Here is an 18,280-nt window from a genome sequence, read left to right as displayed (position 1 = left end):
ATTGTTTGTATTTGTCCACCCTGTCAATTCCCCTGAGAATTTTGTAGGTGGTTATCATGTCTCCCCGTACTCTTCTGTTTTCCAGGGATGTGAGGTTCAGCTCCTTTAGCCTTTCCTCGTAGCTCATTCCTCTCAGTTCCGGGACGAGCCTGGTGGCATACCGCTGAATCTTCTCTAGCTTTTTCTTGTGTTTAACTAGGTATAGACTCCAGACTGGAGCTGCATACTCCAGGATTGGTCTTACATAAGTGGTATACAGGGTTCTGAATGATTCCTTACACAAGTTTCTAAAGGCAGTTCTTATGTTGGCCAGTTTAGCATATGCCGCTGATGATATTCTTTTGATGTGGGCCTCTGGGGACAGGTTCGGTGTGATATCAACCCTCAGATCTTTCTCTCTATTTGACTCTTGCAGGATTTCACCTCCCAGATGATACCTTGTGTTCAGCCAGTGTGTGTGTGTGGAGTTGGGTCATCTCCCATGTGTGTGGGAGAGTTTGGTCGTCTCCCGTGTGGGAGAGTTCGGTTGTCTCCCGTGTGTGTGGGAGAGTTGAGTCATCTCCCATGTGGGAGAGTTGGGTCATCTCCTGTGTGTGTATGGGAGAGTTGGATCGTCTCCCATGTGTATGGGAGAGTTGGATCGTCTCGTGTGTGTGGGAGAGTTGGGTCGTCTCCGTATGTGTGGGAGAGTTGGGTCATCTCCCGTGTGTGTGGGAGAGTTGGGTCATCTCCCGTGTGTGTGGGACAGTTGGGTCTTCTCCCATGTGCGTGTGGGAGAGTTAGGTCATCTCCAGTGTGTGTGTGTGTGGGAGAAGCGGGTCGTCTCCCGTGTGTGTGGGAGACTTGGGTCGTCTCCTGTGTGGGAGGGCCTGGTCATCTCCTGTGTGGGAGGGTCTGGTCATCTCCTGTGTGGGAGGGTCTGGTCATCTCCTGTGTGGGAGGGCCTGGTCATCTCCTGTGTGGGAGGGCCTGGTCATCTCCTGTGTGGGAGGGTCTGGTCATCTCCTGTGTGGGAGGGTCTGGTCATCTCCTGTGTGGGAGGGCCTGGTCATCTCCTGTGTGGGAGGGTCTGGTCATCTCCTGTGTGGGAGGGCCTGGTCATCTCCTGTGTGGGAGGGCCTGGTCATCTCCTGTGTGGGAGGGTCTGGTCATCTCCTGTGTGGAAGAGTCTGGTCATCTCCTGTGTGGGAGGGCCTGGTCATCTCCCGTGTGGGAGAGTCGGGTCGTTTCCCATATGGGTGTGTTGGGTCATCTCCCATGTGGGAGAGTTGGGTCATCTCTCGTGTGGAAAAGAAATATCACCTCTACAATAACTTAAATAATTATGTAATTTAAGCATTAATTATCAGCAATAATTACATAATATAAGTAACAACTTATTACTTCTATATTTTATTATCAAACTGTAATAAATTCTCATCCGCTCTCTATTTATATAAATGTCACTTCTGTTTCATGCCTGATGACAGGAAAACTCATATTAAATGCTTTAGCATAATATAATTCAGTATAATCAATAAGTTCAACGTGTGTGGTATGCTTGGGCGTGTGACAGTACGCAGCCGTTCACCGGCTGCCACGATACCCTCAACCCAGAGCACGTGATGAAGGTGTGTGCAGAGACAACTTGTGAGTGCCTGAGTAATGAAACAGTCCAGGGCGAGTGCCGCTGCGATGCTCTCTCTCACTATGTGGAACAGTGCCAGGAGAGGAACCCTAGTGCTCCAGTCCACAACTGGCGGATCCAGGCCAACTGCCGTGAGTCTGCTCATTTATTCTTTTAGTTTTTGTTATTGTAGTATATCACACCACTAAGCTCATCTCACTGGCAACCACCCACACATTACACAGTTACAGTTTTAGAGAGAGGGAGAAGGCACACAGTTTCTCTGGCACACTGTTGGCTACAGGCTCATCCTGTTCCTTATATGATTGTTACCTAATGTTTTTAATGAATAAAGGCTATTCCTACTGATGCATATAACAGGCTCATGAAATAAATGGATCGCTAGGCAAAGGTTTCAACTGAGCTGAGGTAGGAGTACAGCTCTTACTTGCAGTTTCACCAGGTTCCTTATATGATAGTTTCTTTATGATAGTTCCCAATGTGATAGATTCAAATTACATTCTTGTGAAACAAAATGAGTTTCTAGGAGCAGGCTTCAGATGAGATGAGGTAGGATAACAGCTCTTGCTTGCAATTTCACTAGGTATGTCATTTGACAGCCCTTATGAACCCTAGTCTTAGTTTAAATTAAGAGAGAGAGAGAGTGACAGACAGTGGATATATGTATGGATAGGTGGATGGACAGGGACAGATAGATGAATGGATAAATGGATATATCCATTCATCTATCTGGATATATATATATATATATATATATATATATATATATGTCGTACCTAGTAGCCAGAACGCACTTCTCAGCCTACTATGCAAGGCCTGATTTGCCTAATAAGCCAAGTTTTCCTGAATTAATATATTTTCTCAAATTTTTTTCTTATGAAATGATAAAGCTACTCATTTCATTATGTATGAGGTCAATTTTTTTTTATTGGAGTTAAAATTAACGTAGATATATGACCTAACCTAACCAACCCTACCTAACCTAACCTAACCTATCTCTATAGGTTAGGTTGGGTTAGGTAGCCGAAAAAGTTAGGTTAGGTTAGGTTAGGTAGGTTAGATAGTGGAAAAACAATTAATTCATGAAAACTTGGCTTATTAGGCAAATTGGGCCTTGCATAGTAGGCTGAGAAGTGCGTTCTGGCTACTAGGTACGACATATATATATATATATATATATATATATATATATATATGTCGTACCTAGTAGCCAGAACGCACTTCTCAGCCTACTATGCAAGGCCCGATTTGCCTAATAAGCCAAGTTTTCCTGAAATAATATGTTTTCTCTAATTTTTTTCTTATGAAATGATAAAGCTACCCATTTCATTACGTGTGAGGTCAATTTTTTTTTTTGGAGTTAAAATTAACGTAGATATATGACCGAACCTAACCAACCCTACCTAACCTAACCTAACCTATCTTTGCAGGTTAGGTTAGGTTAGGTAACCGAAAAAGTTAGGTTAGGTTAGGTTAGGTAGGTTAGGTAGTCGAAAAACAATTAATTCATGAAAACTTGGCTTATTAGGCAAATCAGGCCTTGCATAGTTGGCTGAGAAGTGCGTTCTGGCTACTAGGTACGACATATATATATATATATATATATATATATATATATATATATATATATATATATATATATATATATATATATATATATATATATATATATATATATATATATATTAGTATATTTTGGTAGCAGTCTTTCCTGTAGACATATATTATTAAATATGACCGAAAAAGTAAGATTAATAATTCTAACACGAATTTTCTCAATCTTTCGTACATTGCGCTTCACTGTTGGAGGTAAATCAAAAATCAATTCTCCAAAATTCATTTTTATTTCTAGTCTGACGCGACACGGGCGCGTTTCGTAAAACTTATTACATTTTCAAAGACTTTAGTTCACAAATACACAACTGATTAGAACTTACGTATCTCCGATTTTATATCTACATTTGAGTGAGGTGGGAGGGGTGATGTGGCATTAACACAAGACAGAACAAGAGGGGATATTAATAGGGTATTAAAAGTATCAACACAAGACAGAACACAAACAATGGGTATTGAATAGAAGTGTTTGTAGAAAGCCTATTGGTCCATATTTCTTGATGCTTCTATATTGGAGCGGAGTCTTGAGGTGGGTAGAATATAGTTGTGCAATAATTGGCTGTTGATTGCTGGTGTTGACTTCTTGATGTGTAGTGCCTCGCAAACGTCAAGCCGCCTGCTATCGCTGTATCTATCGATGATTTCTGTGTTGTTTACTAGGATTTCTCTGGCGATGGTTTGGTTGTGGGAAGAGATTATATGTTCCTTAATGGAGCCCTGTTGCTTATGCATCGTTAAACGCCTAGAAAGAGATGTTGTTGTCTTGCCTATATACTGGGTTTTTTGGAGCTTACAGTCCCCAAGTGGGCATTTGAAGGCATAGACGACGTTAGTCTCTTTTAAAGCATTCTGTTTTGTGTCTGGAGAGTTTCTCATGAGTAGGCTGGCCGTTTTTCTGGTTTTATAGTAAATCGTCAGTTGTATCCTCTGATTTTTGTCTGTAGGGATAACGTTTCTATTAAGAATATCTTTCAGGACCCTTTCCTCCGTTTTATGAGCTGTGGAAAAGAAGTTCCTGTAAAATAGTCTAATAGGGGGTATAGGTGTTGTGTTAGTTGTCTCTTCAGAGGTTGCATGGCTTTTCACTTTCCTTCTTATGATGTCTTCGATGAAACCATTGGAGAAGCCGTTATTGACTAGGACCTGCCTTACCCTACAGAGTTCTTCGTCGACTTGCTTCCATTCTGAGCTGTGGCTGAGAGCACGGTCGACATATGCGTTAACAACACTCCTCTTGTACCTGTCAGGGCAGTCGCTGTTGGCATTTAGGCACATTCCTATGTTTGTTTCCTTAGTGTAGACTGCAGTGTGGAAACCTCCGCCCTTTTCCATGACTGTTACATCTAGAAAGGGCAGCTTCCCATCCTTTTCCATCTCGTAAGTGAAACGCAGCACGGAACTCTGCTCAAATGCCTCCTTCAGCTCCTGCAGATGTCTGACATCAGGTACCTGTGTAAAAATGTCGTCAACGTACCTGCAGTATATGGACGACATATTCGACCTCGAGGCACAAAAGAAGGTCACTACCAAAGATACCTTACAAGCAGAACTTATTGCAGAAGGAGGAAAGAATCGAGGCAACTACAGAAGCACCATACTGTCCCCCGAGCTTAAAGCGGCAGCTAAAAGTCTTCGTGAGAACAAGGAGATAGTTGTCAGGAGAGGTGACAAGTCGCCAATATATGTCATTCTTAAAAAAGACGAATATCTGGCGAAAATGAACATCATACTCTCTGACCAAACTAAGTTCCAAAGGGTAACGAAGGACACTACAGCCGAATTAAAAGCAAAGGTCAACAAACTGACCGAAACTGTGAACGCCAAGAAATCCGGACTCCACCTGCCAAAGATCATTGGGGAATATAAACCTGGATATGCGTATGGAAATGTCAAGACGCACAAGCCTGGAAACCCACTTCGGCCAATCATTAGCCAGATACCCACACCCACGTACAGACTGGCGAAGCGACTCAACGGCCTGCTGACTCCTTATGTTCCTTGCGCCTTCAGCCTGAAGTCTCCAAAGGAATTTGTTGACTTACTGCGGGGCACACGGGCCACAGGGATAAGAGCCTCGTTGGACGTAGAATCGCTGTTTACCAACGTACCTGTGGACGAGACAATCGGAATGATAGCCGACAGAGTGTATCGTGATCCAGCCTGTACTCCTCTTGACATGCCAGAAAATATTCTGAGGAAACTACTCCAAGCTTGTACTAAAGAGGCACTCTTCTTGAGCCCGGATGGGCACATGTATAAGCAAGTAGATGGGGTCGCCATGGGTTCTCCCCTAGGTGTCCTGTTTGCAAACTTCTACATGGGTACCATCGAGCAAAAAGTCTTAGTCGACATGAACTTGAAACCGGCCATATACTGCAGGTATGTTGACGACATTTTTACACAGGTACCTGATGTCAGACATCTGCAGGAGCTGAAGGAGGCATTTGAGCAGAGTTCCGTGCTGCGTTTCACTTACGAGATGGAAAAGGATGGGAAGCTGCCCTTTCTAGATGTAACAGTCATGGAAAAGGGCGGAGGTTTCCACACTGCAGTCTACACTAAGGAAACAAACATAGGAATGTGCCTAAATGCCAACAGCGACTGCCCTGACAGGTACATGAGGAGTGTTGTTAACGCATATGTCGACCGTGCTCTCAGCCACAGCTCAGAATGGAAGCAAGTCGACGAAGAACTCTGTAGGGTAAGGCAGGTCCTAGTCAATAACGGCTTCTCCAATGGTTTCATCGAAGACATCATAAGAAGGAAAGTGAAAAGCCATGCAACCTCTGAAGAGACAACTAACACAACACCTATACCCCCTATTAGACTATTTTACAGGAACTTCTTTTCCACAGCTCATAAAACGGAGGAAAGGGTCCTGAAAGATATTGTTAATAGAAACGTTATCCCTACAGACAAAAATCAGAGGATACAACTGACGATTTACTATAAAACCAGAAAAACGGCCAGCCTACTCATGAGAAACTCTCCAGACACAAAACAGAACGCTTTAAAAGAGACTAACGTCGTCTATGCCTTCAAATGCCCACTTGGGGACTGTAAGCTCCAAAAAACCCAGTATATAGGCAAGACAACAACATCTCTTTCTAGGCGTTTAACGATGCATAAGCAACAGGGCTCCATTAAGGAACATATAATCTCTTCCCACAACCAAACCATTGCCAGAGAAATCCTAGTAAACAACACAGAAATCATCGATAGATACAGCGATAGCAGGCGGCTTGACGTTTGCGAGGCACTACACATCAAGAAGTCAACACCAGCAATCAACAGCCAATTATTGCACAACTATATTCTACCCACCTCAAGACTCCACTCCAATATAGAAGCATCAAGAAATATGGACCAATAGGCTTTCTACAAACACTTCTATTCAATACCCATTGTTTGTGTTCTGTCTTGTGTTGATACTTTTAATACCCTATTAATATCCCCTCTTGTTCTGTCTTGTGTTAATGCCACATCACCCCTCCCACCTCACTCAAATGTAGATATAAAATCGGAGATACGTAAGTTCTAATCAGTTGTGTATTTGTGAACTAAAGTCTTTGAAAATGTAATAAGTTTTACGAAACGCGCCCGTGTCGCGTCAGACTAGAAATAAAAATGAATTTTGGAGAATTGATTTTTGATTTACCTCCAACAGTGAAGCGCAATGTACGAAAGATTGAGAAAATTCCTGTTAGAATTATTAATCTTACTTTTTCGGTCATATTTAATAATATATATATATATATATATATGCGAAGAAGCCTGAATGGTCCCCAGGACATATGCAACTGAAAAAATATATATATATATATATATATATATATATATATATATATATATATATATATATATATATATATATATATATATATATATGTCGTACCTAGTAGCCAGAACGCACTTCTCAGCCTACTATGCAAGGCCCGATTTGCCTAATAAGCCAAGTTTTCTTGAATTAATTGTTTTTCGACTACCTAACCTACCTAACCTAACCTAACCTAACTTTTTCTGCTACCTAACCTAACCTAACCTATAAAGATAGGTTAGGTTAGGTCAGGTAGGGTTGGTTAGGTTCGGTCATATATTTACGTTAATTTTAACTCCAATAAAAAAAAATTAACCTCATACATAATGAAATGGGTAGCTTTATCATTTCATAAGAAAAAAATTAGAGAAAATATATTAATTCATGAAAACTTGGCTTATTAGGCAAATCGGGCCATGCATAGTAGGCTGAGAAGTGCGTTCTGGCTACTAGGTACGACATATATATATATATATATATATATATATATATATATATATATATATATATATATATATATATGTTGTACCTAGTAGCCAGAACGCACTTCTCAGCCTACTATGCAAGGCCCAATTTGCCTAATAAGCCAAGTTTTCATGAATTAATTGTTTCTCGACTATCTAACCTACCTAACCTACCTAACCTAACCTAACTTTTTCGGCTACCTAACCTAACCTAACATATAAAGATAGGCTAGGTTAGGTTAGGTAGGGTTGGTTAGGTTCGGTCATATATCTACGTTAATTTTAACTCCAATAAAAAAAAATTGACCTCTTACATAATGAAATGGGTAGCTTTATCATTTCATAAGAAAAAAATTAGAGAAAATATATTAATTCAGGAAAACTTGGCTTATTAACCAAAACGGGCCTTGCATAGTAGGCCAAGTACGACGTTCTGGCTACTAGGTACAACATATATATATATATATATATATATATATATATATATATATATATATATATATATATATATATATATATATATATATATATAAAAGGGAAGGGAGTACCACCTCTAGCTGGAAGAAGGGGGACCCATAGCCTCGGAGGAAACCACGCATAACGCATTAGAGGGAGTGTTTAGATCTCCTCCAATACAGTTTCTGTGTGTATTCATCAGCGCTACAAAAGACCAGAGAGCAAAAAGTTTCTTGTTCCAGCGCCTCAGTGTTGCGATTCAGAGGGGAAATGCCTGTTGCGTCTTGGGCACTAGTCCAACTTCAGAGGAATTCGAAGAAGTGTTTGACTTGCAACAATGATCGAACCCGTCTGTGACATTCATCAATGTTTCCCATTGTTGTGTTTTTCAAGAGATCCATAACCTTTAAGCACCTTTTTGCATTATCATTTTTGTATCAACCCATGTATATCTTGTAACCATCAAATGCATAATAAAGCACAAAAAAAAAAAAATATATATATATATATATATATATATATATATATATATATATATATATATATATATATATATATATATATATATATATATATATATTTTGTGCTTTATTATGCATTTGATGGTTACAAGATATACATGGGTTGATACAAAAATGATAATGCATATATATTATATATATATTATATACAGTTATTTATATATATAAAAGGCCATATGTGCTACAGGTAAGGAATGTGGCCCAGGAGAAAGCTACTACGACTGCTTCCCCTTCGAGTGTGAGCAGCAATGCGAGAATTTGCACGATGAAAAGCTTTGCAACGAAAGGGTGGGACCTTGCAACTCCGGCTGCTTCTGTGCAGATGGATATGTTCGCAAAGGAAGCAAGTGCGTGACGCCAGACGCGTGCAAGGACTGCGTGTGTGAAGGCTACGGTGACCCCCACTACACCACCTTTGATCAACACAAGTACACCTTTAATGGGGAGTGTTCGTATGTGGCTGTGCAGCACAAGAACCACTTTGACTCCCGCCATTTCCAGGTGCGTGTTCCAGGGTAGTGTTCTTGAAGAGTGTGGAATGTTCAATTAATGAAAATCCTGTGTTGGTTATGTTACATCTCGATATTGTTTGTTTTATTATATTACACTATTAATATTATTGTCATTATTAATATTATTAATCATAATAAGTTTCTCACTGTACTTGTGTAATTTTATTATTCATACATAAAATATAAACGAAAATGTAGGAGTTCCGTCATTTCTTCTTCGATGGTTTTTAAGTGCCAGTGTAATTCTCTGTTACTCTGGATTAATTATTGGTTCATATTTAAGAGAGTTAATAATTTGGCCATAAATTTTGTTTGATAAAATCTTTCACGGTATGGTGTGTTATATGGTGTTGGTGTGTGTTGTGTGGTGTTGGTGTGTGTTGTGTGGTGTTGGTGTGTGTTGTGTGGTGTTGGTGTGTGTTGTGTGGTGTTGGTGTGTGTTGTGTGGTGTTGGTGTGTGTTGTGTGGTGTTGGTGTGTGTTGTGTGGTGTTGGTGTGTGTTGTGTGGTGTTGGTGTGTGTTGTGTGGTGTTGGTGTGTGTTGTGTGGTGTTGGTGTGTGTTGTGTGGTGTTGGTGTGTGTTGTGTGGTGTTGGTGTGTGTTGTGTGGTGTTGGTGTGTGTTGTGTGGTGTTGGTGTGTGTTGTGTGGTGTTGGTGTGTGTTGTGTGGTGTTGGTGTGTGTTGTGTGGTGTTGGTGTGTGTTGTGTGGTGTTGGTGTGTGTTGTGTGGTGTTGGTGTGTGTTGTGTGGTGTTGGTGTGTATTGTGTGGTGTTGAGCAAAATATGACAATCACAGTTATATATATTCATTAACTAATTACACTATGAAAATGTATCTTACATTGTTTGCATATGATATATTCATGGCCATATGTGCATCACTAAATAAAGACCATTGATGTGGTGGGAAACAGGTTATCGTGCACAACAAGCGGTGTACCACAGAGCCCATCACTCTCTGTACTGAAGCCCTGAGCGTCCTCTTCAAGACCCACAAGGTGTTGATCTCGTCCAGTGCTGGAGCTGCCCTTAATGTGTCTGTTGATGACTACCAGCTGACCGCCTTCCCTCACCAAGAAAAGTGGCTCAAGGTTGAACAGCCAGATCACACCCAGGTGTGTTAGTTTGTATCATCTTACGTAATAGCTAAGCTTGACACATTCTAGTAAAACCTCTACAATTAAATGAATATAATATTTGATAAACGAAAAGCTGTCTAACTGTCTATGTATGTTCATTGATTTTTATGAATTACACTGATGCAACCATAAATTTGTTTATCAGCAATTGTTTGTTACACGGCTCTTCTTTGTGTTATAGCTTCTGTTTGTCCCAAGACTTATGTTTGTCCAGTAGCTTGTGTTCAGCCATATTGCTTGTACAAGCTCTTGACTTCTCAGCTCTCCCATTTTACAGTTTAATTGGACACCTTTCTTGTTCTTGCCTCTCCCACTAACCTTCCGTAGGCTTACATGGGACCAGACGTTGTTCTTGCCTCTCCCACTAACCTTCCGTAGGCTTACATGGGACCAGACGTTGTTCTTGCCTCTCCCACTAACCTTCCGTAGTCTTACATGGGACCAGGCATTGTTCTTGCCTCTCCCACTAACCTTCCGTAGGCTTACAAGGGACCAGGCATTGTTCTTGCCTCTCCCACTAACCTTCCGTAGGCTTACAAGGGACCAGGCATTGTTCTTGCCTCTCCCACTAACCTTCCGTAGGCTTACAAGGGACCAGGCATTGTTCTTGCCTCTCCCACTAACCTTCCGTAGGCTTACAAGGGACCAGGCATTGTTCTTGCCTCTCCCACTAACCTTCCGTAGGCTTACAAGGGACCAGGCATTGTTCTTGCCTCTCCCACTAACCTTCCGTAGGCTTACAAGGGACCAGGCATTGTTCTTGCCTCTCCCACTAACCTTCCGTAGGCTTACAAGGGACCAGGCATTGTTCTTGCCTCTCCCACTAACCTTCCGTAGGCTTACAAGGGACCAGGCATTGTTCTTGCCTCTCCACTAACCTTCCGTAGGCTTACAAGGGACCAGGCATTGTTCTTGCCTCTCCACTAACCTTCCGTAGGCTTACAAGGGACCAGGCATTGTTCTTGCCTCTCCCACTAACCTTCCGTAGGCTTACACGGGACCAGGCATTGTTCTTGCCTCTCCCACTAATCTTCCGTCGGCTTACACGGGACCAGACGTTGTTCTTGCCTCTCCCACTAACCTTCCGTAGGCTTACAAGGGACCAGGCATTGTTCTTGCCTCTCCACTAACCTTCCGTAGGCTTACATGGGACCAGGCGCTGTTCTTGCCTCTCCCACTAATCTTCCATAGGCCTATATGGGACCAGAATTATTCTTGCCTCTCCCACTAACCTTCCGTAGGCTTACATGGGACCAGGCGCTGTTCTTGCCTCTCCCACTAATCTTCCGTAGGCCTATATGGGACCAGAATTATTCTTGCCTCTCCCACTTACCTTCCGTAAGCCTACATGTGACTAGGTGCTGTTCTTGCATCTCCCACTTACCTTCCATAGGCCTACATGGGAACACAGTGTCTTAGCTTTACATGTAATCTTCCACAGGAGTGTATGGGACCAGTCATTGTTCTTACCATCCTGTTTTATCTTCCGCTAGGAGGGGTACCCGGTGGTGCCCGGGATAGTCTTTCTCTCTCTCTCTCCCTTCCCCACCCGCCTTTACCCCTCTTTCTGTCCCTCCCTTTCTACCCATTCCTCTCCTCCTTCCCTCCCATCTTCCCCATTTTTCCCCCTTTCTCTCCCCATCCTCCCCTCTCCTCCCATCTCCTTACAATCCCCCTCTCCAGTGTCCCCCTTACCCTCTCCCATGTCTCCGCTACCCTCTCCTGTGTCCCCCCTACCCCCTCCATCCCACCTCCTTTTCGTTGCTCCAGTTAAAGCAACATCAACCAGGACACTCACCCACATCCCAAAGGCATCTCGCCTATTTGCTGCCGGGAAATACATGGACCTCATCAGAAAAGTCAACAGAGGGTCAAATACCCTTGATGAACCAGGCACCATCAAAGCCTGGCACAATTTGCTACTTTTTGGCAACGCATGCTTAGGAGTACTAGGCAGAGGAAGCAAGACAATGGCCTCATCCGTCAATAAAGCAGTTAGGGATTTTCCTAGGGCTGACAAATTAATCCTCCTCCCCAAACACTGCCTTGGCAGACAAAGTAAGACCCTCAGTGACAATAGAAAATTAAGTATCCAAGTCAGCAAGAAAATTGAAGAAGGCAATACAGTTGGGGCACTCAGGTTGATCACAAGTGAGGACACAATTTTATTCCCCACTCCAAACCAGGTTATATATATATGTAACCACTTCCCCGCCGGCACTCGGATGGTAATCTTGGGCATAGCATTTTATCAAATCACCTCATTCTTTGGGGCACACGTGAGGGACACAAATGCAAACAAGCCTGAATGGTCCCCAGGACTATATGTGACTGAAAACTCACACCCCCAGAAGTGACTCGAATCCATACTCCCAGGAGCAATGCAACTGGTAACTACAGGACGCCTTAATCCGCTTGACCATCACGACCGGACAAAAGGAAGTGATAGCCGAAGCTATATGAACCACTTCTCCGCTGGCACTCGGATGGTAATCTTGGGCATAGCATTTTATCAAATCACCTCATTCTTTGGGGCACGCGTGAGGAACACAAATGCAAACAAGCCTGAATGGGTTTTCAGTGCTATCCTCTACCCTCTTGTTATTTTTGGGTTTCTTAACCGGTTAGCAACACCTTGTCTGGGTTTCCCGTAGCAGTCAGCCTACGGGCCCTGGAAACCCCTGTCTGGGTTCGGTGAATGTGTCTTCCAGGTTCCAACCCGTCTTGTACGGGATCGTTGGTTGCTGTACCCTTGTCTCTGGGTGACAGTCGCCACTTTTACCTCTGTCATGCTGCCTGTTGGGTCACTGACACCTTGACCCAGAGTCTTGCAAGAGAGATTCTCTGCTTGGTCTCCAGTACTCTCCTGATGTTATTACTGTTCAGAGTACAGGCGGCATCCATTTTGCAAGCTAGGTTAAGTTGCTGCAACACGTTAGGTTGGTTTCCCACTCGGATGCCCCGAGGCCGCCCCGTTTTGGTTAGGTGCTGTTCGCCCCTTTCCCTCCCTGTTCCTGGCTCCAGACCGTCTGCTGGTTTCGGGGTCGGGGTGGGGTTTAGTTGGGGCCGAGACTCGGGCGGTTTTCGGGGGCTGCCCCGTTCGTGTTGGGGACGGAGGTTTTCGGGCCTGTTCCTCCTGCCAAGGCTTCTGAGTCTTACCAGCGGCCCTTTCTTGCTGCCTTTCCCATGGACTCTTCCTTTTCTTTAAGGGCGGAGGGCTTGGAGGACGGCTCTGCCCCGAAGCCTCTGTTGCTAGTTCCCAGGGCTGTGGGGGATGCCTGCTAGCAGTTCTGGGGTGGTTTGCCCCTCCCTGAGGTTTCTGCTTTTGGGCAGAGTTTTTTGCCCATCCAGTCTGCTTGCTTCCCACTTTTGCTGGCATGTTTTCGTATCTTTTGCATCGGTCACAACCCTCTGTTTTGGTGGCCATTTTCTTCTGCCGGTTTCCCGGCGTGGCCACCAGGGCAGCGTTGCGGTTTGTTTACATGCGCCTGGGTGTGCAAGCGAGCGTCTGGGGTGAGTTTTCACCCTTTTTCAGGGGTTTTATTCTCCTGTTGTCGTCTCTTTGCTTTTCTGTCCGTTTCCTGTTCCTCTGGGAACGTTTGAGTGTTCATTTTACACCGGGTTTTCCATTTTGTCTGTTTTGGGTCTGGGCCCTTGGGCTCAGTGTCCCTGGCTGTTATGCTTGCTCCCACACCTTGTCCCTCAGTTTCCCTGGGAGTTCTGTCAGGGGGCTGTGCTTTGCCTTTCTGTGAGGTATCTCCGCTGGCAAATGTGGTGGTTTGGGCTCCCCCTGGTTCGTTTCCGGGTTTCTTTTGGGTTCTTTGGTTTCGTTCTGGAGGTTTCTTCCTCCTGGGTCCCCTTTGTGGGTTCAGGGGGCTTTGTTTCCTCGTGTGTGACCCGGTTCTGCCTTCTCTCCCTCCACCGACCAGAGGGAGAGAGGGATGCCGGGGAGCGTCCGTGTCTCACCCATGGCGTTTCATTACATTCAACACTGGTTTTCTGTGGAGAGCCCCTTCATCTTCCCGGCGCTACCTAACCAAAGAAGAAAAGGGACTCACCTGGGAGGCGGTCGTCACTCGCGCCTCAACTCAAGGTCGAGAATACAAGCCGCAACCTGCGACCCAAGGCTATACACGTCCAAGAAGAACTAAGAACATTAAGAAGGTAACATGCAGCCAGGACCCTGTTCAATCTCCAATAGCCCCGTGCCCAAAAGATAGAAAAAGATAGATGTCCCCGGGCCCCAAGGACATTATCAAAACAGCAGTCGAATGCCAAACTTGCGAACTGCGTGGGCACTGGGAAAGACCGCAATAATCCTGCGAACAGCCTGGGAGACCCACGCCCTGGAGTAGGGAAGGGAAACTGGGTCAACCCAAAGCGCATTCCTCTGCTACAGAGGCCGTAACACGCAAATAACGGTGAAGAGCCACAAGCAGACACAAAACATGATGCACCCCTGGCCGAACCAACCAAGCAACAACAACCCAAGGACCCCTTTGGAAAGCAGCAGACTCATTCTTCGCCAGAAAAGAAGGAGATGGCTGCAAATGAAGAAAAGGCCACCAGGAATGAAAGAGCAGTAACCCTGTGCCAGAGGAGATCATGAAACTCTGACCTGACCCCCAGAGGCCAATGCCAACAAGAAAAGAGCCATAGAAAAACAGTTCTGAACCGAGGGGGCCACCCCAAACCGAGGAGAAGGGAGAAGAGAGCACCCGGTGCAACGACCTGGACAGCTCAGGCAGCGCATGAGCAGGCCGGAGGTGAAAACGCCAGAGAAAGCTTGCGGAACAGAGCAGAAGTGACATCCACCCCAAATGTAAGCTGCAGCGGCTCCGCCAGTGCCACCCGAAACGAGGTGACAGTGTCTGGCATAAGAAGACGGTCCGGAAACAACCAAGAGAGAAAGGACAAAACAACCCGACCAGAAATCAAAGACAATCTGCGAGGAGGCAAGTGCTGAAGAGACCGCCAGGAAATTTGATACTGCCGTCGAGACAAAACTTGCAGGTGGGACACCAACTAAGCCACCTGATCACCATACGTGATCAAGGTGATAGGTGATGGGGAGGTGATAAGCCCGCATCAAAAAGACCAGACGCGAGAAGCAGAGAAGATCGAATCAGCCAAGTACCAGAATAAACCAATCCGCTGAAAGAGGTGAAGCCGCAGGAAGACCCTTCTTGCTCTTCTTGGAAGAGGCGTTTCTTGCTTGGGTTCAACATCGAGCAAGAAGCACCTGAAACCAGGGCTGGGCCAGCCACCGAAGAGTCAAACAGGACTACTCATCCATGGTAAGTTTCTCTAAGCTAACCAGGACCCAGAGCATCAACCGAACCAGTGAGAAGAGGTACAGGGAACCCCAACTCGACCAGTCCAGCCAAAAGGCATCGACCCCGACGGCCTCGCAGTCGGGGAGGGTGCCACGTACACTGGAAGATGCCTCGACCATGTCGCTGCAAAGAGATCCACCTCTAGGTGGATCTACCACCACTCAAACAACCGAGGTGTGACCCGGGTGCCCTCCAAAAACAGATGTAAGTGTGACCACAGTCGCACCAACGGCACCAGAGGGAAAGACAAGGAAGCGGTCCGAGAGTCCCACACAAGACCCAGCCCAGTCTGAAGTTGAGAGGGAACCAAATGGGACTTTTTCCAGTACACCAAAAACAGGAACCCGGTGAGCTGGTAAGGAACCAAATCCCTGGCGAGCAGACACCTAGATTGGCTGGGAGCCCACACCAGCCAATCACTGAGGTAAGCCAGAACTCAAACGGGTCACCGCAACCCGGTTAAGGCGTGTGGACACGCGAGGTGCCAAATCCAAATTGGAAAGAAAGCAACAAAATCTGTAAGTCTGTCAATCCACGACAAAACTGAGTCAGTCCCTGAAAACCAGACGTACTAATACGCGTCCCAGAGGTCCAGAGACACCATCCAAGCACCCTGTGCCAAAAGCAGCCAGACCCCGAGGCAGAGTGGTCATCTGAAATGAGGGGCAAAAGACCCAGGGGATCAAACGGGACAAGTCCAGTATGATTCGCAGATCTGCCCAGTCCCGTTTCGGAACTGAAAACAGGCGGGAAACCCACTCCAGGATGACGACCTGACAGAGCGCCAGGGAAGAGGCCCTCCCTGCTAGCCCCAATCCCCCTGAAGGAGAAGAAAAGAAGCAACACCACTGCAGGCCAGAGGAAAATGACCCGAATTTGCCCACGAATCATGGAACCAGGTGAGAACAAACAGCGCGAGCCTTCACCCTATCGCCCCGCCAACAGGGTGAACTGTCAAAGGGCCGACGACCCCTACGAGAGCTCGACTAATACTCGGAGCGATTACTGAGCCGACAACTCCACATAAGGCCCAGGCCCGAATCTGGCACTGCTGCTTATGACGACCGAAGGAACCCCGAGACCTGGCGCGACCCTTCTGGGCAGGACCTCCACGGCCCCCATGGAGAACCTACAAGTTCGACATAGGCCGTCAACAAGATGAAGCTGCCTGCAGAAAATGCACCACCGCAGACTCTGCAAACAGCAACGGACAAAAAGGGGATGAAAATCTAAAAGCCAGAGCCCAAGACGATTCCAAAAAATGGACGAGCACCGCCTGTCAGCACGCAAGGTGAGAAGCGAAGAACACACACTGCCTCCCTCAGAAACGGCGCATACAACTTCACTAAAGCAGTTGGCGCCTGAGCAGCCAAAGCAAGCAAACCGAACACTGGCTTGGAATCCAGCTCCTCCACACCCACCACAAGCCAGTCCGAAGACAGCTCCAGCAGGGGAAAAAAATGCAAGAGTGAAGCCAAGTGCCCATGGGAGCACAAATCCTCGGCCACCAGGGATGCTGAAAGGGAGGGAACCTGCACGGGAAGCCATACCTGGCCGACATCATAAGGAAGGACAGGGGCGAACAAGCACGCATTGAGGTGCTCGAACTCACCCCCCCCCCAAGGAAAACTTGAACGACCGTAGGCAACTCTCGCCATTCAAGTGCGCAGTCTGACAGGATGAATGCCATGCCCCCAATGAAAGAAAAGGCAGTCTGCCAGCCAGGAAGACTCTGGCACCTTGTAACGCACCCAATAAGGAAAAGAGGACCCCGAGGGAACTCGGAACCAAACCCGGGGAGGAGTCGAACTCATAACAAAATCGTACAGGGAAGGGGATTGGAAAACCCTTCCACTGTAACAAAAACCCCAACTCTTGTAACAACAAGAGGGTACCAAACATCCAAGCAGGAGCAAGTAGGGCTGAGGCCCCCCCCCCCCAATGTCAACTCCTCCCCAGGCCCAGAATCTTCCACATCAACTCCTCCCCAGCCCCGGAATCCTCCACGTCAGGACCCGGGGCCGAGTCGTCCTTCAAACCCTCTGCCTCTGCCTCTGGAGAAAAAGCAAAGTCCACCGGAAAAGCAGGGATGAAGGGGCCTGCTGGAATGGCCCAAAAGCTCTGGCAGCAGGACCAGGCTCGAATGCCTCTGCCGCCGATCCGGAAGTGGCAATCCCCGAAGCCACCCGAGTCTCACTACCAGTATAATTCAGCGGGGCAGCTGCGGGGCATCCGGAAAGGCAACCAACCTCGCATGTTGCTGCAACCTAAACCTCGCATCCAACACTAAAGCTGCCTGCACTCAAATATCAGTCTCAGTGGACTGGGTGAATGGAGTACAAGCAAAGAATACCACTCGCAGGACTCCGGGTCATAGGTGTCACTGACCCCAACAGGCAGCATGACGGAGGCAGACGGTGAGTGTCACCCTGAGACAAGGGGACAGAGCAACCTTCAAACTCACACAAGGCGAGGTGGGACTCAGAGTGCATTGGACCACTGAGCCCCAAAGGGGGTTTCCAGGGCCCTTAGGCTGACTGCTAAGGGAGGCCCAGGCGAGGTACTGCTAACCGGTTATCCCAGAACTACCAAGCAAACAACTAAAAGCTGAACCCCTGCGACATGTGCAAGTATGAGGGACCTAGTGGAAAGCTGTCAAACTCCTGCAAGTGGTCTTACCACCACACAAGGCAGACCAGGCAAAACAAAACAAAAAAGAAAAACCTCGCAAAAGCAGATCTCCAGATGAACAGAACTGGTCGCTGTGCATATATCAGACAACTGCAAAGTACCTCG

At 46.0% G+C, this 18,280-nt stretch overlaps 1 protein-coding gene across 1 annotated transcript in view; it reads left to right on the top strand.

Moving 5' to 3' along the window:
• LOC123745537 (hemocytin) overlaps positions 1-18,280 on the top strand; it is a 246,400-nt gene that overhangs the window by 194,470 nt on the left and 33,650 nt on the right. Inside the window, 3 exon segments of the mRNA XM_045726149.2 lie at positions 1,556-1,758; positions 8,687-9,000; positions 9,924-10,124. Coding sequence (XP_045582105.2) covers positions 1,556-1,758; positions 8,687-9,000; positions 9,924-10,124 — 718 coding nt within the window.

Source organism: Procambarus clarkii, chromosome 71 (assembly GCF_040958095.1).
Source record: "Procambarus clarkii isolate CNS0578487 chromosome 71, FALCON_Pclarkii_2.0, whole genome shotgun sequence".
NCBI lineage: Eukaryota > Metazoa > Arthropoda > Malacostraca > Decapoda > Cambaridae > Procambarus > Procambarus clarkii.
This window is presented reverse-complemented; position numbering and strand designations above follow the sequence as displayed.